The sequence below is a fragment of the Lepidochelys olivacea genome (genome assembly GCF_965140295.1).
Source record: "Lepidochelys olivacea isolate rLepOli2 genome assembly, chromosome: 6".
Lineage (NCBI taxonomy): Eukaryota > Metazoa > Chordata > Testudines > Cheloniidae > Lepidochelys > Lepidochelys olivacea.
The window spans coordinates 3,742,665-3,767,842 of record NC_140416.1 but is presented as its reverse complement, the minus strand read 5'-3'; the positions used below and the strand labels follow the sequence as shown (position 1 = coordinate 3,767,842).

General features: G+C 55.4%; 1 protein-coding gene across 2 annotated transcripts in view; it reads right to left on the bottom strand.

Moving 5' to 3' along the window:
- Window positions 1-1,573: 1,573 nt before the first annotated feature.
- Window positions 1,574-25,178, bottom strand: part of LOC311522658 (integrin alpha-D-like) — a 48,667-nt gene continuing 25,062 nt past the window's right edge. For both annotated transcript variants that reach the window (XM_084632116.1, XM_084632117.1), the window contains 29 exons: window positions 24,393-24,507; window positions 24,175-24,278; window positions 23,696-23,760; window positions 22,014-22,128; window positions 21,441-21,571; window positions 21,035-21,180; window positions 20,497-20,650; window positions 18,417-18,567; window positions 17,968-18,041; window positions 17,546-17,675; window positions 17,242-17,390; window positions 15,098-15,238; window positions 14,578-14,784; window positions 12,935-13,065; window positions 12,485-12,642; window positions 12,004-12,158; window positions 11,730-11,861; window positions 10,551-10,624; window positions 10,225-10,366; window positions 9,276-9,389; window positions 7,860-7,939; window positions 4,236-4,319; window positions 3,910-3,988; window positions 3,561-3,668; window positions 3,244-3,327; window positions 2,953-3,066; window positions 2,639-2,731; window positions 2,351-2,461; window positions 1,574-2,154 (listed from right to left, as the gene is read on the bottom strand). In XM_084632116.1, the coding sequence (XP_084488242.1) occupies window positions 2,053-2,154; window positions 2,351-2,461; window positions 2,639-2,731; window positions 2,953-3,066; window positions 3,244-3,327; window positions 3,561-3,668; window positions 3,910-3,988; window positions 4,236-4,319; window positions 7,860-7,939; window positions 9,276-9,389; window positions 10,225-10,366; window positions 10,551-10,624; window positions 11,730-11,861; window positions 12,004-12,158; window positions 12,485-12,642; window positions 12,935-13,065; window positions 14,578-14,784; window positions 15,098-15,238; window positions 17,242-17,390; window positions 17,546-17,675; window positions 17,968-18,041; window positions 18,417-18,567; window positions 20,497-20,650; window positions 21,035-21,180; window positions 21,441-21,571; window positions 22,014-22,128; window positions 23,696-23,760; window positions 24,175-24,278; window positions 24,393-24,507 (3,443 nt within the window). In that variant the 3' untranslated portion in view covers window positions 1,574-2,052. The remainder of the gene's footprint in view (window positions 2,155-2,350; window positions 2,462-2,638; window positions 2,732-2,952; window positions 3,067-3,243; window positions 3,328-3,560; window positions 3,669-3,909; window positions 3,989-4,235; window positions 4,320-7,859; window positions 7,940-9,275; window positions 9,390-10,224; window positions 10,367-10,550; window positions 10,625-11,729; window positions 11,862-12,003; window positions 12,159-12,484; window positions 12,643-12,934; window positions 13,066-14,577; window positions 14,785-15,097; window positions 15,239-17,241; window positions 17,391-17,545; window positions 17,676-17,967; window positions 18,042-18,416; window positions 18,568-20,496; window positions 20,651-21,034; window positions 21,181-21,440; window positions 21,572-22,013; window positions 22,129-23,695; window positions 23,761-24,174; window positions 24,279-24,392; window positions 24,508-25,178) is intronic.

Below are 25,178 nucleotides of genomic sequence, written 5' to 3'. Positions count from 1 at the left end.
TATTTACGTAGGGTTATTTTTTGCAGACTCAATAATAAAAATAGTGTACAATTGTCTCTATTCTTTAGACCTAAACAGACGAGAAACACAAATAATGTGCTTTGCATGTTTTGCTTTTTCGGTTGATATTTTTTTCAGACTTGCTAGCTAGTAAGTCTGCTACTGTGAAAACTGATAGTTGTATATTTGTTAATATCACTTTTCACAGCAGACTTACTCAGCCCCAGCAAGCTAGGGGACACATTAAGCCCTAGATGGGGAGGTGGAGGGGGGCAGGGAGGATGGGGGCTGGGTAGAGGGCTGAAGGAAGCAGCGGGGGACAGAGCAATGGTGGAGGTTGAGCCCAGGGCTGGAGCCTGGGGTCTGGCTGCGCAGCTGGGGGCTGGAGTGGTGTCAGAGGCAACGTGGGGGGTGAGCCCAGGGCCAGAGCTCTTTAGAACATGGGATTTTCTCCTAACACCGCAACCGAGTGACCTCTTGATCTTCCTTTCGATAAGCCGCTTAGACTGATCGCTAGCTGCCATCACTTTGTGCTAGGGCTTGCAGCTCCTATGAAACGACCTCACACAGCTCAGGGTCTATACCAACCTCTCATTCTCCCTAACCACAGCGCTTGGCCTCCTCACGTCATGTGACAGGGAGTTCCTCAGGGTAAATCTGCTGGGGAGGGAATTTACTGTGTCCTTTTCAATCAGGGTGAAGGGACTTACTCCCCACACCGGCCCTGAGCGGGTTGAATTAGGCCAGGCAGGCCCAATTAAGTGGCAAACAGGGGAGAGATTTAGGCTACGGGGAGGCTGCTAATTGGATGCAGGCTCATTTGTGAGGGACCAGGCAGAGTTTACATCAAGCCAAGAGCCTGATACCAAAGAGAGGGCTGCAGAGTGAGGTGTGGCAGGGAAGGGAGAGGAAAGGAGGGGCAGGAATCCATGAGACCTAGGAGAGAGGGGGCTGACTAGGATGAGGGGAAGCAAGGTAGGAAGTGGTCCAGGGGTGAAAACAGTGAGGTTAGGGAAGATGTGCAGACCTTGACTGTTTGGTAAAGGGCCCTGGGGTGGAACCCAGCGAAGAGGGAAGGTCTGGGTTCCCCTGCTGGAGGGCACTGCTGGGGCAGCCAGCTAGCAGGCTGTCTGGGTCATGGCAGAAGGGACAGGGTCAGGGCAGTGGGTGCGAGGACAGTTGAGTGTGCTTTCTCTGGAGAGATCTGGAAAGTGTCCTACTCCAGCAAAGGAATCCACTTAGTGAGCTGGCCGGAGGGGCAAGTCATGAAGAGGTAGCAGCCAGCAAGAGCAGGGCCACAGACTGAGAGTGCCAGAGAGTGATGGGATGCAACCACTGGAAGGGGCATCGGCCGGGCAGAGTTAATCCCCAGAGTGGCCACGAGGAGGTGCCGTCGAGCTGCGAGCAGAGAGCTCCATGACAATACGTGGTGCGAGTGATTTCGTCCCTTTGCGTGGCCTGGAAGCCTGGCCTGGAGCCACACCACATTCCCCTTTCCCGTCCACAAACGCACCCGTTGGATTTGGGGATGGTTTGAAACGACCTGAGATATCAGGCAAGGCAGGCGAATGACTCCGAGAGCTTGGCTTTATTGGACGTTATCCAATAGCACCTCGAGACCCTGAATGAGATGGGGGCCCCGGTGCCACAAGGAGTCCAGCTGAGATCAAGGCACCCCATTACTCTGGGAGTGCCATCTTCACAGTGAGAGTCAAGCCGTGCGCCAAATAGCTCACAGTATAAATAGAAAATGGCAGGATAATTCTCCCCACGTTACAAGTGGGGAAACTGAGGTGCAGAGAGACTCAGCCCCTCCCGCTCTAATGCACTAGACCCCACTCCCCTCCCACTTCTGGGAGAGAACCCAGGAGTCCTGGCTCCAGCCCCCCTGCTCTAACCCACTAGACCCCACTCCCGTCCCACCATTGGGGATAGAACTCAGGAGTCCTGGCTCCCAGCCCCCCATGGATGCTCTGAAGGTTTGTTCCAAGTCCTGCTTGTCAGTTTGGTGTGTGGATCTGGAGCAGCCCATGGGGGGTGATGTGGGTGGAGCTATTGTTTGGGGGCACCGGGGGGAGGGGAGGCACCGCTCTGGGCCGGCTCGGCCCCATCACCCTCCATCCTCTGCTTGTACTGGCGCTTGAAGAAGCCAAACTGGAAGGAGACAGAGGGGAGAGAAGGTGAGAGCCAGCCAGCCGGAAACAGGTGGACTCATGCCTGGTGGGGGGTTGGGGTGTGGGAGCCCCCAAAGTAAATACCCTCTCCCCTTCCCCACCAGCTGGGAGAGTCACAGGCCCCACCCCCAGGGTGATGAGCTGTGTGGGAGGGGTCCAAGCCCTACCCCCCTCACCTTGTAGAGGGCTGCAGTGATGAGAGCCAGCAGGACCAGGCCCCCCACGCTGCTGCCCACGATGATGGGCAGGTAGTTATAGACCTCAGAGTGCTCCACCACCGTCTGCACCTGCGGGAGAGGAGCTGTGAGATGGGGACCCAGGAGTCCTGGCACCATCACCTGCCCCTGCTCTAAATCCCCAGACCCCACTTCAATCCAGAGCAGGGACAGGACCCAGGAGTCCTGGCTCCCAGCTCTAACCACTACCCGATGCTCTCTCTATCCCGGGCACAGTCACTCTGGTACCTGGCGCTGGATGAATCCGTCCTTCTGGGTGTATTTCCTCTCCTCGTATTCAATCTGGGCCTCGCTCACCAGACTCACTTTCTGCTGCTGAGTCTGGAACAGAGAAATTCACCGTCCCTGACCAGAAATGGCACAAACCAGGCCGGAGCAACAACCCAGAGGGACCCAGAGCAATTTACAGGCCATTCACACAGGGGCAATCCCTTGCCCGGCACTGAGATGCAGCCACCTCTGGGGAGGGGAAGAGGAGTTGTTTACACAGGGGGTAGGGGGATCCCTCATCTCGTGCCAGGAGGCAGAGGAAGCTCTCATACCTGGGAGACCCACTGGAAGCTGACGTTCCCTTTGATCATAAACTCCAGCGGCTGCTGCATTTCCAGGGAGGCGATTCTGCACCGGATCTTCTTACAGGTGGCCACAGAGCAGTCCTGGGTGCAGAAGGATATCGCCGGGTGAGGCAGGGGGCATGCAGGGGCTCAGCATGGCCATGAGGGTCTGGGTCTGTTTATAGCAGGGGTCGCTCCCCCAGCTCAGCCCCCCCACTCGCTGTCTGTGTTAGTGCGGAGGGGAAGGGGCTGCTGGGACCCGCGCCAGCCTGTACTCACCAGCAGGGGGCGCTCGCTCATCTGCTTCACAAAGTCCTTCGAACCGGGCGTGTCAGCCTCACTGGTGCACTGAGCCAGCTGGGGCTGGGGAGGGAGAGAGACACGGTGTTAACGGGGGCAGGAAGGGGACCCGGGGCCTTTCCCCTCATGGGGCACTGGCTCTAATCCGGCCCTAGGACAGGAGACTGGCTGGTTTAGGGGGTGGGGACAGGGTGTGTTTCCCCCGTAAGCAGCCTGTCCCAGCAGGGGGCGCTGTAGGGCCAAGCAGGTGTCACTGGGCCCATCTCACACACACAAGGGCAGGGAGAGGCAGGTACCTTGGAGGGGACGACCTCAGAGGCGTCCCACACCCGGACCCCGCTCAGCTCCACGGGGAACTGGAACGTGACCGAGATGGGGACGCTTCGCTGCCGCAGGTTCTTGACCTGAAAGAAACAGACTCGCTACAGGGCACTGCAGGAAGAGAACCCAGGAGCTCTGATCCCCAGCCCCCGCTCTGACCCTCAGACCCCACTCCCCTGCCAGAGCTGGGGATAGAACCCAGGAGTCCTGGCTCCCTGCCCACCCCCACCCCTCCGTGCTCTAACCTACTAGATCCCATTAAACCACTTCCACTCCCTCCCTCTTGCCCCATCTCCCCCTCGCACTCTGTGCCGCCGGCCTCACCTCGTACCCATGTGTCACTTGCACACTTGTCCCTGCCTCCTTGGCGGAGAAGTTGACGTACTTGGTCGACTCCTCGAGGCTGGGGGAGGAAAAGGACGGAAGGAAGGAGAGAGACGGGAGTGTGCTGGATGGGGCTGGAGAGTGGCGGTGGGGTGTCATGTCCAGAAGGGGGCGCTGTGCTACAGGGAAGGCCTCAATAGGGGGCGCTCTCCTCTTGCAATCAGCACTGGCGCCTATGACCCCGTGCAGCGCTAGGGGGCGCTGTGTTGCAAAGAACAGGGGGCCCAGCAGGGGGCGCTCTCCCCTCTGTCTCCGCACGGACCTACCTGTTGAGGATGACGAAGATGCCGTACTTGACCGGCAGCTCTGCCCGGTGATTCATGCGCTCGGTGATGGGGCCGCCATTGTCACTGGGGGGAGTGGAGGGCAAAGGGGAGAGACGTGAGGAGATGCAGGCAGATAACTGTGCAGGGAGGCTGCATCACGGATTCATAGATTCATAGATATTTAGGTCAGAAGGGACCATTATGATCATCTAGTCTGACCTCCTGCACAACGCAAGCCACAGAATTTCACCCACCACTCCTGCAAAAAACCTCACACCTATATCTGAGCTACTGAAGTCCTCAAATCGTAGTTTAAAGACTTCAAGGAGCAGAGAATCCTCCAGCAAGTGACCCATGCCCCATGCTACAGAGGAAGGCGAAAAACCTCCAGGGCCTCTTCAAATCTGCCCTGGAGGAAAATTCCTTCCCGACCCCAAATATGGCGATCAGCTAAACCCTGAGCATATGGGCAAGATTCATCAGCCAGATACTACAGAAAATTCTTTCCTGGGTAACTCGAATCCCACCCCATATAATATCCCATCACAGGCCATTGGGCCTATTTACCATGAATATTTAATTACCAAAACCATGTTATCCCATCATACCATCTCCTCCATAAACTTATCGAGTTTAATCTTAAAGCCAGATAGATCTTTGGCCCCACTGCTTCCCTTGGAAGGCTATTCCAAAACTTCACTCCTCTGATGGTTAGAAACCTTCGTCTAATTTCAAGTCTAAACTTCCTAGTGGCCAGTTTATATCCATTTGTTCTTGTATCCACATTGGTACTGAGCTTAAATAATTCCTCTCCCTCTCCAGTACTTATCCCTCTGATATATTTATAGAGAGCAATCATATCTCCCCTCAACCTTCTTTTAGTTAGGCTAAACAAGCCAAGCTCCCTGAGTCTCCTTTCATAAGACAAGTTTTCCATTCCTCGGATCATCCCAGTAACCCTTCTCTGTACCTGTTCCAGTTTGAATTCATCCTTCTTAAACATGGGAGACCAGAACTGCACACACTATTCCAGGTGAGGTCTCACCAGTGCCTTGTATAATGGTACTAAAACCTCCTTATCCCTACTGGAAATACCTCTCCTGATGCATTCCAAGACCGCATTAGCTTTTTTAATAGCCTTATGACATTGGCGGCTCATAGTCATCCTATGATCAACCAATACTCCAAGGTCCTTTTCCTCCTCCGTTACTTCTAATTGATGCGTCCCTAGCTTATAACTAAAATTCTTGTTATTAATCCCTAAATGCATGACCTTACACTTCTCACTGTTAAATTTCATCCTATTACTATTACTCCAATTTACAAGGTCATCCAGATCCTCCTGTAGGATATCCCAGTCCTTCTCTAAATTGGCAATACCTCCTAGCTTTGTATCATCCGCAAACTTTATTAGCACACTCCCACTTTTTGTGCTGAGGTCAGTAATAAAAAGATTAAATAAGATTGGTCCCAAAACCGATCCTTGAGGAACTCCACTGGTAACCTCCCTCCAGCCTGACAGTTCACCTTTCAGGAGGACCCGTTGTAGTCTCCCCTTTAACCAATTCCTTATCCACCTTTCAATTTTCCTATTGATCCCCATCTTATCCAATTTAACTAATAATTCCCCCTGTGGCATGATATCAAATGCCTTACTGAAATCGAGGTAAATTAGATCCACTGCGTTTCCTTTGTCTAAAAAATTTGTTACTTTCTCAAAGAAGGAGATCGGGTTGGTTTGGCACGATCTACCTTTTGTAAAACCATGTTGTATTTTGTCCCATTTACCATTGACCTCAATGTCCTTAACTACCTTCTCCTTCAAAATTTTTTCCAAGACCTTGCATACTACAGATGTCAAACTAACAGGCCTATAATTACCCGGATCACTTTTTTCCCTTTCTTAAAAATAGGAACTATGTTAGCAATTCTCCAATCATATAGTACAACCCCTGAGTTTACAGATTCATTAAAAATTCTTGCTAATGGGCTTGCAATTCCATGTGCCAATTCCTTTAATATTCTTGGATGAAGATTATCTGGGCCCCCCGATTTAGTCCCAGTAAGCTGTTTGAGTTTCGCTTCTACCTCAGATATGGTAATATCTACCTCCATATCCTCATTCCCATTTGTCATGCTACCATTATCCCTAAGATCCTCTTTAGTCTTATTAAAGACTGAGGCAAAGTATTTGTTTAGATATTGGGCCATGCCTAGATTATCCTTGACCTCCACTCCATTCTCAGTGTTTAGCAGTCCCCCTTCTTCTTTCTTTGTTTTTTTCTTATTTATATGGCGACAGAACCTTTTACTATTGATTTTAATTCCCTTTGCAAGGTCCAACTCTACTTGACTTTTAGCCTGTCTCACTTTATCCCTACATGTTCTGACCTCAATAAGGTAGCTTTCCTTGCTGATCCCTCCCATCTTCCACTTCCTGTATGCTTTCTGCTTTTTCTTAATCACCTCTCTGAGATGCTTGCTCATCCAGCTTGGTCTACAACTCCTGCCAATGAATTTGTTCCCCTTTCTTGGGATGCAGGCTTCCGATAGCTTCTGCAGCTTTGATTTTAAATAATCCCAGGCCTCCTCTACCTTTAGATCCATAAATTCTTCAGTCCAATCCACTTCCCTAACTAATTTCCTTAATTTTTGAAAGTCAGCCCTTTTGAAATCAAAAACCCTAGTTGCAGATTTATTTTTGTTAATCCTTCCGTTCAGTTTGACCTGAATTAGCTCATGATCACTTGAACCAAGATTATCCCCTACAACCATTTCTTCTATGAGGTCCTCACTATTCACCAAAACCAAATCTAAAATGGCATCCCCTCTAGTCGGTTCAGCAACTACTTGCTGAAGGAATCCATCAGCTATCGCATCTAGGAAAATCTGAGCCCTATTTTTATTACTAGCACTCGTCCTCCAGTCTATATCTAGGAAGTTAAAGTCTCCCATGATCACGCAGTTTCCATTTGTATTTACTTCATTAAAAACATTAAAGAGGGCTCTATCCATATCCAAATTAGATCCCGGCGGTCTCTAGCACACCCCAAGCACTATCCCAGGGGAGGATCTAGTAGTTTTCTTCCCAATGTGATTTTTGCCCAGACAGACTCTGTCTTATCCATTTCATCGCTTCTTATTTCTTTACGTTCTACCTCATCATTGATAGACAATGCTACTCCACCACCTTTGCCTTTATTTCGGTCTTTCCTAAACAGCACATACCCTTCAATACCTGTAGTCCAGTCATGACTCCTATTCCACCCTGTTTCTGTTATCCCTTTATCTGGTTTCACTTCCTGCACCAGTAACTCTAGTTCCTCCATTTTGTTACCTAGGCTCCTCGCACTGGTGTACAAACATCTTAATTTTTGCTGTTTGGCCTCGCTCACATTCTGTACCCGATTAGGCACGGTCATTCTACAGCCAGTATGACCTATTAGACTGGTATCCACACTGCCCTGCCTCCTTATATCCATTCTCCTACCCATGGCTGTATCCTTTCTTACTTTGTTTTCTTCCTTCTCAATGCTAAAATCCGGCCTCTGCCCTGCCCTGTTGCCTGTATGGCCCTCTCCCATTGCCCCCACCCCGCCCCCTGGCCCTGCACGGCCCCCTCACCTGCTGGCATTGGCCGTGATCTGCAGCCTGTCCCCCAGGTCGGCCTCAGAGGAGACATCGAAGGTAGCCACGAAGACGGCCTGGAAAACACACAGGGGTTGAGAGCTGCTGGGCTCAGGGCCTGGGGAACTGCCAGAGACTGCGGGGTGGGGGAGGCACAGGGGATCAGGGGGTCTGTTGTATCAACTTAGATGGTATAAATGGGCCCAGAGAGGCAAAAGTGTCAACATGACCCTGTCCCTGCCAGACAGCATTAACCCGGTTTGGGATCCAGAGACCTCAGCCGGCTCCGTGCCGTGGCCACACCCCATTCACCGTCCTTGTCTCACAGTCGCAGAAGAAATCAGCTAAGGCCTTGGCACTGTAACGTGTTCAGCAAGACTTTTATCCTCCCCCTGCCCGGCGCCTGGAGAGAGTGTTTTATCCTCCCCCCGTCGTCTGAGCGGCTCTGGACGCAATCCCTGGCCGCTGGGGGAGGAGAGGAGGTTAGTGGAGGGGCTGGAGCCGGCCTGGGCGCGGGGGTTAAAGTCCAGCCCCGGTTCCCGGTGGACAACACCGGGCAGAGGCACAAGTGGGGAGAGCAAAGAGCAGCGCAGGGAGAAAATGCCCCTTCTGCGGCCCCTGCTGCCCCTCGCCGGCAGCCTCCCTGCTGGAGAGACCCCGGAGCAGCCGCTCCGAGAGCTGGCAAGCGGGGCCAGCCTCGGGCTGGTGCGGGCGCTGGATTTCGCCGCCGTCCTGAGCCCCGGCTCCCGGCAGCGAGCACCACACACAGGCGTGGCCGGCTCAGCCAGACGCTCCTGAGACGGAGGGGAGCGAGAAGAGAAGAAAGAAGGCGGGGAAGGGAAGGAGCCCATGGGGCAGGGGTGGGGAGACAAAGTCGCCCATCCCAGGTGGTGTCTGGATCTCGCCGGGGGCAGGGGCAAGTGGGTCCCTCTCCCTGGGCCTGGCCCAGTCGGATCAGGACACCTCTCAGGATCAGGATGACGAAAGGCCCAGTGGTGTCACGCTGGGTCCGAGGGGACGGGTTTGGGGGCAGCCATGACAATGATGCTGGCTCCTTCCCTTTCCCTTGTCTTTTACTGAGCCACGGTCGCCTCCCTCCCCCCCCCACCCCGAGTCGCTTCTTTTAAGGACCCCAAATGTGGGAGGGAACAGCCCCTCCCCTCATTATTTTCTCCCCCAGTGAAGCCTGATTTCCAGCCCCCCAAGTCTGGCCCTTGGTTTGCAGCCCCAGCAGGGCCTGACCCCAGCCCCGGAGTGACCTCAGGGCTCTGTTTGCACTGACTCGCGGGCTCTCCAGGGAGCTTTCCCCAGCACATCGCTTGTCACGGGCTGGGCTGACCCCAGGGAACTGCCCCTCTCTGCTCTCAGCTGGGCTCACCCCTGGGGAGTCCACAGGCCAGGGCCCATCCCTACCTCAGCCCCGCTCCAGAAGATGGGGTGGTTGATGTGGCAGGTGCTGTTTCTCTGAGTCTGCTCCTCGGAGCCCACGGCCGAGCTGCACTTAACGGCCACGGCCCTCCTGTTAGACTGAGCACGGGAGACCAGCCAGTGAGAGATGTGGCCCACAGAGCCCCCTGCCGAGCCCCCACCTGCCCCCTGCAGCACAGCGCCCCCTGCAGAGCCCCCCGCCCACGCCCTGCAGCACAGCACCCCCTGCTGAGCCCCCTGCCTGCCCCCTGCAGCCCAGCGCCCCCTGCTGAGCCCCCTGCCCCCTGCAGCACAGCGCCCCCTGCAGAGCCCCCCGCCCACGCCCTGCAGCACAGCACCCCCTGCTGAGCCCCCTGCCTGCCCCCTGCAGCCCAGCGCCCCCTGCCCCCTGCAGCACAGCGCCCCCTGCAGAGCCCCCCGCCCATGCCCTGCAGCACAGCGCCCCCTACTGAGCCCCCTGCCTGCCCCCTGCAGCACAGCACCCCCTGCTGAGCCCCCTGCCTGCCCCCTGCAGCACAGCGCCCCCTGCTGAGCCCCCTGCCCCCTGCAGCACAGCGCCCCCTGCAGAGCCCCCCGCCCATGCCCTGCAGCATAGCGCCCCCTGCTGAGCCCCCTGCCTGCCCCCTGCAGCACAGCGGCCCCTACTGAGCCCCCTGCCCCCTGCAGCACAGCGCCCCCTGCTGAGCCCCCTGCCTGCTCCCTGCAGCACAGCGGCCCCTACTGAGCCCCCTGCCCCCTGCAGCACAGCGCCCCCTGCTGAGCCCCCCGCCCACACCCTGCAGCACAGCGCCCCCTGCTGAGCCCCCTGCCTGCCCCCTGCAGCACAGCGGCCCCTACTGAGCCCCTGCCTGCTTTCTGCACCAGCTGATCTCTCACATCCATCCCCTGTGTCCTGCCCCCCATGCCTGCAGTGTTTGGGAGGATTGGGTGGTACCTGGAGCAGCAGGACCCGGCGGTAGGACAGCGTGGCCGGGTAGAAGAACCGCACCATGGTGCTGTAGGAATTCTCCCCGCGGTTCTGGATGGAGACGGTGATGTTGAGTTCGGGGATGACCCCCACCACCAGGGTGCTCAAGCTAAGGGGGAGAGAAAGGGGTGAGCTTCCTCAGGGCAGTGCCCTAACAGCTCTGTGAGCTTCCTATAATGGTTCCCACTCAGAAGCCATATGGAAATGTGGCATGGTCTGAGGCCTGATGGAGTAGACAGGCCTCACCATGGAGTGTGGGGGAGGAAGCAGAGTGGGTGAAGAAATTCTCTTACCCTGAGAAATTGAAGGAAATTTGTAGTTCATCAGTGCAGACTTTGTCACTGCCACAGTCCTTCTCAAACGGGAGCTAGAGAGAGATCCAGGAAGGGGTTGCGGGGAGAAAGCAGGGAGCAGGGTGGGTGCGAGGGAATTGGAGTGAAACTCAGTCAACATTGTCACTCATCCTCCAATCTCAATTGTCACCACCACTACCAGTGCAGTGTGAACTAACACCGTCACCACGAACACACCCGCAATAACCTCCCGCAACACTGTCCCCACCACCACTGCATTCTCAGCCTCAACAACCGCCAGCCCCAATACTGATTTGACAGTTTCACCAGCATTGCCGCTGCCGCCACCTCTGCCAACACTATGAACCACACGACCAACTCTGCCATCACCACCACAATCAATAAAGTGTTAACCAACACCGTGACCAGCATCATAACCACTACCATCTCAGCCAACACTGTAACCAACACCGTTACAATCTCATCAGCCACCACGAAAAATGTAATCTGAAACAACACCGTTACCAACAATGCAGACACTGCCATCGCAACCAAAACCTCTATAGTCTCAACCACAACCACAATCAGTATCAATACAATCTGAACCAACACTGTCACAACAACTCACCCACTCTACCTAAGACTACACTTCCGCCAACATCACAGTCTAAACTGCAACCACCTACCAGTACAGTCCCAACATGTAACTTACAACACAGCCACAACATCCTCAACCAACATGGTCACCAACACCACTGATCTCCCCACCACCACCAATATATTCTGTACCAATGTCAGCATCTACAACACAGTCACTCCCACCGTGCCTCAGACAGTCACCAAGGTCAGTATAGTCTGAACCAGCAATGTCAACACCAACAAAACCACTATAACCTCACCTCACACTGCCATCAAGACCAGTACGGTCTAATCTAAACCAATGTCACCAACACAATCGCTCCAACCTCAGACGATAACCTCACCAAGCTCACCGCAGTCTGAATCAACAATGTCACCAACGGCACAACCCCTAAACCCTCAAACACTCGCCCGCACGACAATCGCACACATTAACACCAAGCATTGCTACAGTCTGCACCGGTGCTGTAACCAAAAGCACACCCACTAAAACCTCTGCAGACCATCACAAACCCCTTTGCCTGGCCCCGGCAGCCTTACCGAGCCTGCAGACACCCGCGTGGAGTCCTCACTCAGGATGGGTCTGAGGCGGCTGGCGGCAGTGATGGGTTCCCCCGTCAGGGTGTAGTTGAGGCGTAGGGTGATGGGGGTCAGGGTGTCCTCAGGGCAGAGCTGGAGAGACAGACACGTAGGGACCCATGAGGAAAGGTGGGATCCATAGAGAGGTTTGTTCTCTGGGTGATTTGGGAGCAAGGGACAGGGTTGGAGGGGCAGACACAGCGGGAGGGGAAGGAGCTGGGTCCCCTGTGCTCACAGGTAGCTTTATCTTATACGGATCACATTTCGTCTCAATGCCGAGCCGCAGTTCCCTGCTCAGGATGGGGCCGGTGGAGTCGAAGGCGGCTCGGATCTTCGTCCTCCCGGGGTCCAAGGACAGGCTGTACTGGATGGTGCTGGAGATCCCGTTGCCTATCACAGAGGAGAAATAAGGGTCAGAGAGACGTGAGAGCAGGATCGTTAATGGAACACAGAACAGGGGGCCTTGGCACCAGCTCCAATCTGGCCCCAGGGCAGGGACTGGCTGGCTCAGGAGGTGGGAATGGAATATGGGGCTTTTCCCCTCTAGGGGGCACTGGCTCCAATCCAATTCCAGCATGGGGCACTGGCTGGCTCAGGGGGTGGGGAATGAGACATCGGGCCTTTCCCCCCTAGAGGGCGCTGTTTCCAATCCAACCCCAGGGCAGGAGACTGTCTCTCTTAGCGGGGAGGGGAGCGGGGGGTGGGTTTGGTCTGACCTAGGCTGTCCCTGGTGCCCTTAGTGACGGTGAAGCAGATATTTGCCCTGCTGGCCTCCGTGTCAAGCTGCTCTTGCTCCTGGCAGGCGAAGGCCGAGGTTGGGATCATGGGGGGCTGGAAGCTGATGGAGACCCTGACTCTGAGCACCGGCCGGGACCTGCCATGGGAGGAACAGAATCATCACCCAGCTGCTCCCTGCAATGGGGCCAGGCCCCTTCCCTCCCCTGATCCTCCCACCCAGCCTGGATGTGCTCACAGCACCCCAGGGAGATGGGATATGGACACGCAGCTCTGCTAGAGGAGATGCTGGGGGGCAGAGAAGGGAGCAGCAGAGCTGTCATTGTGCCATTCTCCAGCAGGGGGCAGCAGTCACACACACACACACACACATGCACTGGTGCTGTCTGTGACTGCCATGTGGAGCAGCGCAACGACACAGAGTAACTCACCTCAGCAGCAGGACCTGCCCTTGTGCCCCCACCGCGATGTCTGGCAGTCCGTCCCCCGTCAGGTCTGTCCCGCCACTGGCGGCCTGGCCAAAGTAGTGCAGCCTGCTGGGAAACTGTGACCCCTCTATGCGCTGTGGGGCAGAGAGAGCAGTAAGGGGTGGGGAAGGGGCGGCTGTTCTGTATAATGGGCACTAGGGGGCAGCAGAGGGTGAGGGATGGGGAAGGGGCGGCTGTTCTGTACAATGGGCACTAGGGGGCAGCGGAGAGTGAGGGGTGGGAAAGGGGCGGCTGTTCTGTACAATGGGCACTAGGGGGCAGCGGAGGGTGAGGGGTGGGAAAGGGGCGGCTGTACTGTACAATGGGCACTAGGAGGCAGCAGAGGGTGAGGGGTGGGGAAGGGGCGGCTGTTCTGTACAATGGGCACTAGGGGGCAGCAGAGGGTGAGAGGTAGGAAAGGGGCGGCTGTACTGTACAATGGGCACTAGGAGGCAGCAGAGGGTGAGGGGTGGGAAAGGGGCGGCTGTTCTGTACAATGGGCACTAGGGGGCAGCGGAGGGTGAGAGGTAGGAAAGGGGCGGCTGTACTGTACAATGGGCACTAGGAGGCAGCAGAGGGTGAGGGGTGGGAAGGGGGTGGCTGTACTGTACAATGGGCACTAGGGGGCAGCGTAGGGTGAGGGGTGGGAAAGGGGCGGCTGTTCTGTATAATGGGCACTCGGGGTTAGCGGAGAGTGAGGGGTGGGAAAGGGGTGGCTGTACTGTACAATGGGCACTCGGGGCAGTGGAGGGAAAGGGGCGGCTGTTCTGTACAATGGGCACTAGGGGGCAGCGGAGAGTGAGGGGTGGGAAAGGGGCGGCTGTACTGTACAATGGGCACTAGGAGGCAGCAGAGGGTGAGGGGTGGGAAAGGGGCGGCTGTTCTGTACAATGGGCACTAGGGGGCAGCAGAGGGTGAGAGGTAGGAAAGGGGCGGCTGTACTGTACAATGGGCACTAGGAGGCAGCAGAGGGTGAGGGGTGGGAAAGGGGTGGCTGTACTGTACAATGGGCACTAGGGGGCAGCGTAGGGTGAGGGGTGGGAAAGGGGCGGCTGTTCTGTATAATGGGCACTCGGGGTTAGCGGAGAGTGAGGGGTGGGAAAGGGGTGGCTGTACTGTACAATGGGCACTAGGGGGCAGTGGAGGGTGAGGGGTGGGAAAGGGGCGGCTGTTCTGTACAATGGGCACTCGGGGTTAGCGGAGAGTGAGGGGTGGGAAAGGGGTGGCTGTACTGTACAATGGGCACTAGGGGGCAGCGGAGGGTGAGGGGTGGGAAAGGGGCGGCTGTTCTGTATAATGGGCACTCGGGGTTAGCGGAGAGTGAGGGGTGGGAAAGAGGTGGCTGTACTGTACAATGGGCACTAGGGGGCAGCGGAGGGTGAAGGGTGGGAAAGGGGAGGCTGTACTGTACAATGGGCACTAGGGGGCAGTGGAGGGTGAGGGGTGGGAAAGGGGTGGCTGTACTGTACAATGGGCACTTGGGGGCAGTGGAGGGTGAGGGATGGGAAAGCAGCAGCTACAGGCTAATAGGCACTAGGGGGCTATGGGGCCCCATCATGTCTCTTCGGGTCTTTGTGGTGACCCCTCCCCCCAGGAGCTGGGCTCACCTGTCTATACTGGGGATTGAGGCCTCCCTTTTCCCCATGGAAGATGTACAAGGCCCCGCTATTGTCGCTCTCCATGGGGGCCCCGATGGCCACATCCGTCTGTCCGTCCCCGCTGATGTCCCCGATTTCGGACATGCTGGCCCCAAAGCGTCCGAACGCCTGGCCCATCTGCCCCTGCAGTGTCTTGGTGCAGATCAGTGTCATCCCCTGCAGGCCCCATCGAAGGAAACACATGGGGAAAGGATCAGCACTGACTTCCAGCAGAGAGTACCCCTGCCCCTACTGACCATCTTTCCCTTGCTCTGCAGCAAAGCGCTCCTTGGCACCGCTCTGGGGCATCGTGGCCAGAACTGACTGGCAGGGAAAAGCTTCCCTGAATGATTCCCCCCCATCCTACTTCCTGGAGCACCACACCTGTTACTGCCATGCTAATTGTCCCAGCATCACAACCCCATGGCAGTGCAGGCAAAGAAGAACCCCAGGCCAGCCATCTTCCCCCTGGCTCCATCCTCTTTCTTACCGGCCAGTTAATCAGGCAGTTATAGACCCGTCCTCCATTCAGAGGTGTATGGTACATGGGGGCTCCGATTAGAACCAGGTCCGTGTTCCCATCTCTGTCGAGGTCCACAGCGCACAGTGTACCCCCAAAATATGAGCCAATCTGGAGAGGCAGATAAGTCACCCCTTTCATTTAGTCACCTCCTCCTTCTTCTCCCCCTGGGACCCTTCTCACCCTCTGGGGCTGAGGATTCAGTCCCAATCCTCATTCCATCCCCAGTCGCACCCTCTCGCTGCACAGCGGGTGGTGCTGTTGCTGAAAGGGTTCTTGCACAACGAGGCAGCTAGATCTCGGAGAGACGCTGAATGTTAGTTGTGGTGCAGTTCTTTCTAGCGGCTGTTCTAGCCCGAGTAAAGTTTATTCACTGACTGAGTCACTCTTGTAAGTTCTGTTCCGCTGGAACGTATAGGCAGTTAGATCTTGGAGAAATTCACTTCGTTAGTGTAGTGTGATCCTTTTCGAACACTGCTGCTATCACTAGTAATGTAATTTTCCTTGCCTGAGTCTCTCTAGCCCAGATCCACAAAGGTACTTATGTGCCTAACCCCCAGACTTAGGTGCACTGAGATTCACAAAACCTCTGCATGGCTGCTGCTGACCCCTTTAGGTGCCTAACCTGACTTGGTGCCTATGTTTTTGCAGTAGAAGCTCCTTATGTTGCTGCCTCAAGGGCAGGGCATGTGCACTCCTGTCTTACTCTAGGCAGCCAGTTGCCCATTTCCCACCACACCCCAGCAGGATCCACAAACTGGGGGAAGACAAACACTCCTCCACCTGTAGGGCACCATCTGGTACATGTGGTCAGAGGAGAAGGACTTGAACAGGGGTCTGCTATTTCTTAAGTCAGTGCCCTAACCCCGGAGCTGCGGGCTCCCTCGGTCTTGCCTGTTAAAGTTATTCCATTTTAATTGACTAATTAAATATCAGTTGGGCTGCACAACGTGTACAAATCACAACCACCATAAGGCCCAGTGGTCAGGGCACTCCCTGAGAGGTGGCAGAGCCCTGGTTAAATCCTTCTTCCTCATCAGGCAAAGCGGGGACTTGAACCAGTGGTCGCCTGTGACCTGATGAGGACTCTAAGCCCCAGGCTATAAGTAGGGCCCTACCAAATTCACACTCCATTTTTGTACATTTCACGGTCACAGCATTTTAAAAATCTTGACTTTCACAGTTTCAGATATTTAAATCTTAAATTTCACTGTGTATTAACAAAATATGAATATGTATTTAAAAAGGCAAAATATAAACATGCAAAGCCCTTAAGACTCAGCATTTCTCAAACTGGGGGTCCCAACCCAAAAGGGGGGTGCAAGGCTTTTATGGGGGGGCGGTCCACAGTATTGCCACATTTACTTCTGCGCTGCCTTCAGAGCTGGGTGGCCGGAGAGCAGCGGCTGCTAGCCGGGTGCCTGGCTCTGAAGGCAGCGCTGCAGCCAGCAGCAGCAGAGAATTAAGGGTGGCAATACTGTGACCCCCTTTAGGTAGGGAATCCCAGTTTGAGAAATGTTGTTTACATTTGTATACTTTTACCCTATAGTATAGGATACTTTTATAGTATAGGGTAAAAGTACACAAAAGACCAGATTTCACAGAGGAGACCAGATTTCACAGTACAAGACGTGTTTTTCACGGCCATGAATTTGCTGTAAGGGAGGCCCTCCCTCATCTCCTCCGGCTGGTTTGTGAAGATCGTGGGGGCTCTGAGCCTGCCAACTGGATGAGGGCTGATATTTGAGCTAGGTGGAAGAGCGCCTATCTTCCCCCCATTCATGGATCACTGGCAGGGGTAGGTGCCTCCCTGCAGCATCACAACGCCTAAGTCCCTTGGAGGGTCTGGGCCTCCATCGATATCCATCTTATGAGTTCTGTCTAGACTGTAAGTGAAGGTAACAGCAGTGGGATATTGGAGAGAGGCTGAATGTCAGCTGCGGTGCAATTCCCTAAACCAGTCAAGGTTATCCCCTGCCTGAGGCTCTCTGACTGAATCGTTCCTGAAAGTGAATCCAAACACAAATATTACACGATGTCAAAATCTTACAGGCTTCCTCCAGCCCTCTCTCTCTCACACCCACACTCCATATTACCAGTAACGCTCCCCATACCTGCTCTCCCAGCACCTCTGATCTGCGTGTCCATTCCCCACCCTTGGTATCTCGGAAGAACACGACGACTTTGCCGGTGTGTTGGTAGCGAGGGGCCCCGACCACGTAGCTGCTCTGCCCATTGGCTGTGATGACCTGAGACGAATAACCTCAAAGGAAGAGAGGGACGTGGGGAGGTGAGATGGGAAACAGCCCTACAACAGTGCTGCACAGAACTTTCCCAGAACTGAGATGCAGCCACCTCTGGGGCGGGGCGCGGGGGCTGTTTAAATAGGTAAGGGAAGCTCGGTGGGTTTGTTCTTACCGAGGTAAGCATCATTCATGTCAGTGGAGGTTCTGGATACGTTGATGAAGCTCGGCTGCCCGCCGCTCCCGTACAGGAATATCCCACCGGACCAGTCATAGGCTCCCACCGCTCCCAGCACAGGTCCGTCCTAAATCGACAGGGACGGCAAAGGGGATCGATTACAGGGAACAGACAGCACGGCGTGTATTTACTAGACACGGCCACCACCTGCAGCACAGCGCCCCCTAGCATCGTGCTGGGACACTGGGGTCAGTGCTGATAGCCAGGGAAGTGAGCACCCCCTACTGGGCCCCCCACACCACTCGCTGCAGCATAGAGCCCCCTAGTGTCTGCCCTGAGTGGGAGGGGGGGTGCCCCCTGCACTGCTCCCGTAGGACTCTGGGCTCCAGGGACACACCCTGGGGCCAGGCGTCACTCACAGGGGACAGCAGGGAGCTGAATCCTTCCTGGGACATCTCCAGCTGGAAGGAGCTGCCGCTCTGAGACTGGGTGCCTGGGGGGAGACACAGACAGACAGACACAGGAGAGATCATCATAGACAGTAAAGGCCCCATGTCCCATTCCCTGAGACAGCCCGTCTCCCCACCCACGAGGCTGGATTGGATCCAGGGCCTCTAGAGAAAAGGCCCCGTATCCCATTCCTCAGCCCCTTGAGCCAGCCAGTCCCCTGCCCGGGGGCCCCCGTATGAGAAAGACATCAGTGGCATTTCTGCAGATAGATCAGTAGATATATGTTGGATGGGGAAAGAGAGAATATTTGGGGCCTATTTGGGCTCTGGATTCCCAGCAGCTCCCCGTCCCATATCCGCCTTGAAAACCCATTTCTAGAGCCCCAGGGCCAGTGCGGCCCCTCCCCCAGCTCTGGTACCTTCGATGGCAAAGATCTTCTCCTGCAGCTGGTTCTGGATGCCCTGGAGGGCGTCGAAATTGTCCACCCGGAAGACGTGCTCATCAGTGGGCTCAGAGGCGATCTCCTCAAGCTCCTGGTGGGCAGCAGTGCTGGAGAAGGCATCACCGACCTTCACGGCATAGAGGGAGGTACAGGGGAGACCAGGGCATCAGCTTCAGTCATAGCCGAGAGCCCTGGGCCAACACCCACCCGCCCCGAGCCCTGCTGGGCCCCAGAGAGGCACGGCTCAGCCAGCGCCATGTGCTGCTCTGGTGAGTGGGGGGTGGCGGGCCGCTGGAGCCTGGAGTTATGGATCCTATCTCATTTCAGCACCGAGTTGTGTCGGTTATACCAGCAGCAGGGCACAGGGGTCTCCTTGCCATGGGGATTGTCAGCGCTCTGGGGCCCAGCACTACTCAACCTCCAGGGTGTAGTGAGGGGTGACTGCAGGCAATGTCTCCGGAGGCGCCTCGGGGCAAGGGGTGAAGGGCCAGGACCACTGCACTAGTCTGGGTGGGTTGTGTGCAGTCGGTTCAGAGGTGGGGTCAGGCACCTCCCGGTCGCTGGGCCCGACGTAAACAGCAGACAAAGGTCAGACAAGATCCAGTGGCTGGAAGCAGAGTTTACACCCATTCAGACTGGAAATAAGGTGTCAGGTTTAACCGTGAGGGGAATTAACCCTTGGAGCAGCTCACCACGGGCCATGGTGGATTCTCCATCCCTGGCCATTTTTATCTCAGGACTGGCTGGTTTTCTAAAAGATCTGCTCTGCTTCCAGCAAGGATTATTTGGGGCTGTTCTCTGGCCTGTACTACATGGGAGCTCAGACTAGACGATTGCAGAAGTCCCTTCTGGCCTGGGAATCTATGACTCTAAACCCGAGTTTTGCCTTGGCAAAGGGAAGGTGATGGGCCTGGCCCCGTAGTTCTCATGTGCTCTGCGCCCAGCGCTCTGTAGCATCTGTAAGGGCCAGTGTGTGTTCCTGGTGTGCTGGGCATGGCTCAAAGAGGGCAGAGTTAAGGTTGTGGGGGTGTTTGCCTTAACTGTGCATTTCATGGATTTCAGAGGCCTAAGTGCAGCCACTTTCCATGTTTGGGAAGGGCAGGAAGCAACACTGGGAAACCTTAACTCTGCATTCAGGAAGTTGATGGTATAACCCAGCTTCTATTGTTCACGCTCAGTTCTATTGTTCAGGAGACACAATTACATTTTCCTTTACTGTCTTTCATCAACCATCTGTTTAATCAATGTTGATTCCCTTGACCATACCTCTTACACAAATTCAAAGCATTCATGTGGGTTTTAGAGCACTTTTAAATATAGCTCTTCAGCTGGAAATTTTGATCTCAGGGCAAAAAAATCCAAAAATCCACTGCAGAATGCAAGGAACGTTAGCTAATAGTAGGGATCAAACCCACAGGGCCAATTCCGGGTCAATGGCAACCTGCTGTCACCTTGAGCCACATGAATACCCTCTTGCTTCAAAAGAGACCTAGATCTTGATGCTCATTTCAATCTCTTTGGCTCAGCAGTTTGGCATGTGCCATTCTAGGCAGCCAGCGTCTAAGATTAATAATCTTTTGAATACTTCTTCCCCAGAGGGGCAGTGGGTGCCGTGCACTAGTGGAGATAAACATCAAGTGACTGAGATCAGTTTGGGGAGGTTCAGAGCCACTTTTTGAGTTTCAGGTGTGTACAAAAAAGAACTGGTGATTTTGCTGGTTAACTGGGGGGCTGTATGTCAGGAACCCTTTGTTCAAGTGACCCCAAATTTGGACCACAAAACCTAACCTTTGTCCCCATGAGAAATTCCAAATTTCATGGCAATCTGAGTCAGCACGTGGACCATAGGGCACTCAGAAAACCCAACCTTTAACTAGAAAGCTCTGCTCAACCTGAACAACAGAGGAGCTCCAGCTCTCCTATAATGTCACACGTTGACCCAATTACAACCCAAGATGAGTTCTTTTCCATTATCTGATGGGAACCACACACCCCATCCCATGTCCCTGGACATGGGCTCAGATCCATACTAGTTCTCCGCACAGCTGCAGCTCACCCCGATGGCATAGCGGATGATCCCAGCACTCTCAGCCTCAGGTATGACATCTGAATAAGAAAGCGGGTCTCCAGATTTCTCCCCATCTGTGATCACAATGAGAATCTTGGTGGCCTCATCCCGAGCTCCTTTCCAAGAGGTGAACAGCTGCTGCCTGGAAAAGGGGGGTGGGGAATGCATGGGAGAGTTATTGATATGTAATAACATGTAGCGCTCGTCCACTGCTTTGGCATTGCAGATCTCAAAGTCCTTTACAAAGGAGGTTCGTGTCATGCTCCCATTTTACTGATGGGGAAACTGAGGCATGGGGCGGGGATGTGACTTGCTTAAAGTCACAACACAACAGAGGCTCAGACCTGGCACTAGAACCCCAAAGTCCTGGCTCCCAGCATCCCCACCCCACTTTAACCTACTAGTCCCCAGTCCCCTCCCACAGCTAGGGATAGAACCCAGGAGTCCTGAGTCCCTATCCCTTAGCTTGCAGGTCCTTGCAGCCCATTCCCTGTGGAGTCAGCACGGGGAGCAGGGCAATACCTACACCACTTTCCGGATGGCTGTGGCTGTGTACGTTGCTCCCGTGAGCTGCATGACCGACCTGAGGAGGCGATCGGGGTCGCGACGCTTCCTGTACTGGAAGAAGTCGAAGTGCTCTCTAAATCTGTGCGAGTACTGCATGAGGGCGAACTGCAGGAGGAGGCAGGGAAGAAGAGAAAAAAACAACCCCGGGGTGGAGGGTCAGAAAAGCAGGAATCAGACAAAGTTAATGGCAGGGGCAGGTGGTCGGGATGTCACTGGTTCTGTGGGAATTTTTTCCTGGTTTTGGATGCAAAATCCATTGCTGCTCCCTGGAGCACAGCGCCCCCTAGCACCGCACTGGGGTATTGGGGTCAGCGCTGACTGCGAGAGGCAGGGTACGTAGCCAGGGTTCAGCTTCTGCCCTTTACCTGCGTGTCGGTGCTGCGGAAACGCTTCATGATCTCAGCGAGAAACGTCTTCATCTTTGTAAAGTCATCAGGTACAATGCTGCCCGAGCCGTCCATGAGGAGCACTATGTCTGTGGCACGTCTGGGGCACTCTGAGTGGGACAGGAAAGAAATATGTCCGACTCCTGACTTAACTCCACAAACATGGAGAAAGCCCAGTAGAAAGAGCTAGACCAGACCAGTGGGTCCATCTAACCTGGTATCCTGTCCCCTCCCTGCAACCCCGGATCAGACCAGTGGGCCCCTCTGTCGCAATATCATCCCATCCCTGCCATGGAGGGGTCCTGAGCGTAGAGCATAACATGCACTGGGATGAAAAAAATACACCCCTCTCCCTCCCAGAGCTGGGACAGAACCCAGGAGTCCTGGATCCTAGCTCCCACTGACATCCTGAATCAAACGAATGGGCCCACCTAGCCTGCTATCCCAACCCATATCAGACCCATGGGCCCATCTAGACCCATCTTGTCTCCTTCCCCCCGCCCCACCCATGACCCCTGAGTGCTGGTTCCTCCCTATGGAGCTGCCCCGTACCTGCCTGGGTGTCCGGGATGCGCTGGACCTGCCGGAGGCTCTGGTCCAGGAGGAAGCAGTAGCCGTTGACGTACATGTTCTCCCCGCAGGCCCGGTGCACCGTGGGGCCGCACACCTGGGCCACGAGAGAGGGACGGGATCAGCAGGTGATGAGAACCCTGGGGGTGAAGCAGAGAGCCCAGGGCCTGCTCCCCCACATGGATATGCAAAGAAAGGCTCTGCCAGGGCAGGGGACCCCCTTGGGGCAGACGGGACCCCAGAACCCAGCACTCGGACTCCCAGAGAAGAGACAGGGGAGAGACATGGGGACATCACTTGGTTCCCATGCTCCTTGCTATGGCAGCATTCAATCACTGTTGCCATGTCAACATCACCCAGCGGGTTGCCACTCTCCCTGGTACGTCTGTGCACCATCATTACCTTCCCTGTGATGTCATTCTGCAGTTACTGTCACCATGGTGATGTCACCACCCTACCTGCCATTTCGTTGCACTGTCTGGTCTCCCGCATTCCTCCAGAACATCATCACAGTCACGGTAGTCATGGTGATGTCACTTGCTTACCGCTGCCCTCACAACACCATCGCAAGTCATTCAAGTGGCACCTGGCTACCACCACCTTACACAGCGTCCTAGGCCATTCGCCCCTTGCCATGGCAACAACGCCCCGATCATCTCCATTCAGAATGCTGCTGTGACCAGGTCACCCCCCTGTTTGCAGCCCTCCCCTGGCTCCCTCTTCTCTATCACATCAAACACGAGCTGCTGGTCTTCCCTTTCTAGGCCCTTATCGGCCTCTCCCCCCGCCCCCCGACCTAGCATCTCTCAGTCTGTGTCGAGCTGTCGAGACGCGTCTCTGATCGGCTCCTTGTGCCGGCCTCCACCGCCCAGCCGTTACATTTTCCAGCTAGCCCCTTTGTGCTGTCTCTCGTGCCACCCCTCACACTTGGGACGAGGTCCCTGGAAACGGCCACAAAACTACTGCCTTGTCTCCTGCACAACCCTCCTTCAAGCTCTCCTTTGCTGTGAGGCCTACAACGAAACTTAACAACGATCAGGCTGCTGGTGCGCTGAGCCCACTGCCGATCATAGCGACCAATATTGTCTCATTGTTCTCCTCCCATGTCCCTGCTTGTATCTAGCTGTTGCCTCGTCTTAAACTTAATTTGTAAGCCTCCTTGTATCGTGTTGTTGTTCTGTGTTTGTACAGGACCAAGGACCTGGGACTCTTGGGCGCTACCCTAATACACCCAGTAAATAATATTTTGAAAATGCACAGTTCCAGTCAGGGTGACCTCCCGCCCTTACCACCCCACACCATGACATCACCACACAGTTGCTCCAGGGGTGGTGACATCATCCATTCCTGCAATAGGAACCCATCCCCCCCCGCCAGGTGTCCCCCAGTTATCAACCGCCCTGGGACAGCGCTCAGGTGTTCACGTCCCGCGGTCACACCTTCCCATGTGATGGTAGCTCCCCAGGTGCTCATGTCTGTGATGTCACCTGGTTATCACCCACCCTGTGACATCACCGTGCTGACACTCTATCTCACAAACATTGTTGCGGGGAGGACAAGTCTGTGGAATTCTGGGCAAGTGACTGAACTTAATTCTGGGTGATACCCTGGTATAAAAAAGCCGCTCCAGACCCACCCCCAGCCCCTCTGGATGTGGTACCCACCAGGAGATTGGAGCCATGGGCAGCCAGAGACAATCCGAGGGACATGTTCACTGCATCCGGGGGCCCTGAGAGGAGAGACACACCAGCACCAGGTTGAGAAATCTTGTGGCTGGATATGTTTAGTCCATCATTTCTCTGAGTCATTCCCCACCCACACATGGCTCTTCTGACTCAATCTCCTTCCCAGATATGTGGGGGAGGAGAGGAAGTCATTGCACATACCCCTGCAATTGAATGGAAATCGAACCCGGGAGTCCTGATTCCCAGCCCCCATTGTTCTAACCCACTAAACCGCACTTCCTTCCTGGCGCTCGACACAGAACAAGCTCTGATCCCGAGCCTCCCCCCACAACACCTCTCTAACCCACTAGACCCCACTCCGCTCCCAGAAACTGGAATAGAGCCCAGGAGTCCTGGCTCCAAGTCCCCTCCCCCCCACAGCCTGCCCCACTAGACCCCATAGCAGAGGGTGGCTCTACTCTGGATGGGGATCGCCTGGCAGCTTCTGGAGCCCGGGTCGCACTTGTAGACTTTGCCGGTTTCATTCACTTCTCCTGTCTGCAGCGGGGCCCCGGCGAGCAGCCTGTGTGGGAGAGAGAAGATAGGGGCTCAGGGGCGCCCCATCATCCCTAGGGGGGGCCAAGCTGGGGCAGCCCAGTCAGACATGTGCGGCCCTGAGCCCACGTTCGGCCCTTACCCCCCGGCGCTGACACTCCCGAACTGCACCACGCTCTGCCCAAACCCCGCGGCAGCCTCCTGGAAGGTGATGGGTACCTCCACGTCCACGCTGAATCCACGGCTCGGTACCAGCACTGCAGGGGTTAAAGACCCATCCATTAGCGCTTCCCCTATGCAGAATGGGGCCAGTGGCGGGGCCTTAGGCACCAGCTCTTCCCGGCTGTGGGACTGACTCCCAGCCTCGTCTGCTCCAACCCACCAAAGTCCACTCACCTCCCAGACCAGGGGATGGAACCCAGGAGTCCTGACTCCCAGGCCCTCCCCCGCACCCTCTTTGCTCTGTGTTTGTACAGCCCCTAGCAGAGCGGGGTGGTGGTCCATGGCGGAGCCCTACAGGAATACGTAGAAAAGGAGTCTGGGGATCTGCGCGTCTGTATGCAACATGATGCGCTTTGAACGTCACATCTGATCACATCCAAAATTTCAGGGGATGTTTCAGGTCTCAAGGGGGCAAAGCCCTGTGGGTTTGGGGAAAATCAGAAAACTGGAAGGAAGGAAATGGGACACACACACACACCCCCTGGCATCTGGTTAGCAGAGCCTGCAGCTTCAGCCAGCTCGGTCTAGAACACCTGCCACCATCCCTCATCCCGGCATCGCATGGAGGGTAACCTGTGACGCCCTGAACCACTGATCAACAGAGAATGGTGAGAGAGGAGGAGGCATGTGGGAGAGAGAAGGGGACAATGGGGGTTCACACTTGATCCTGGCATGGGGGTGGAGATGGGGAAATGGAGCACCCAGA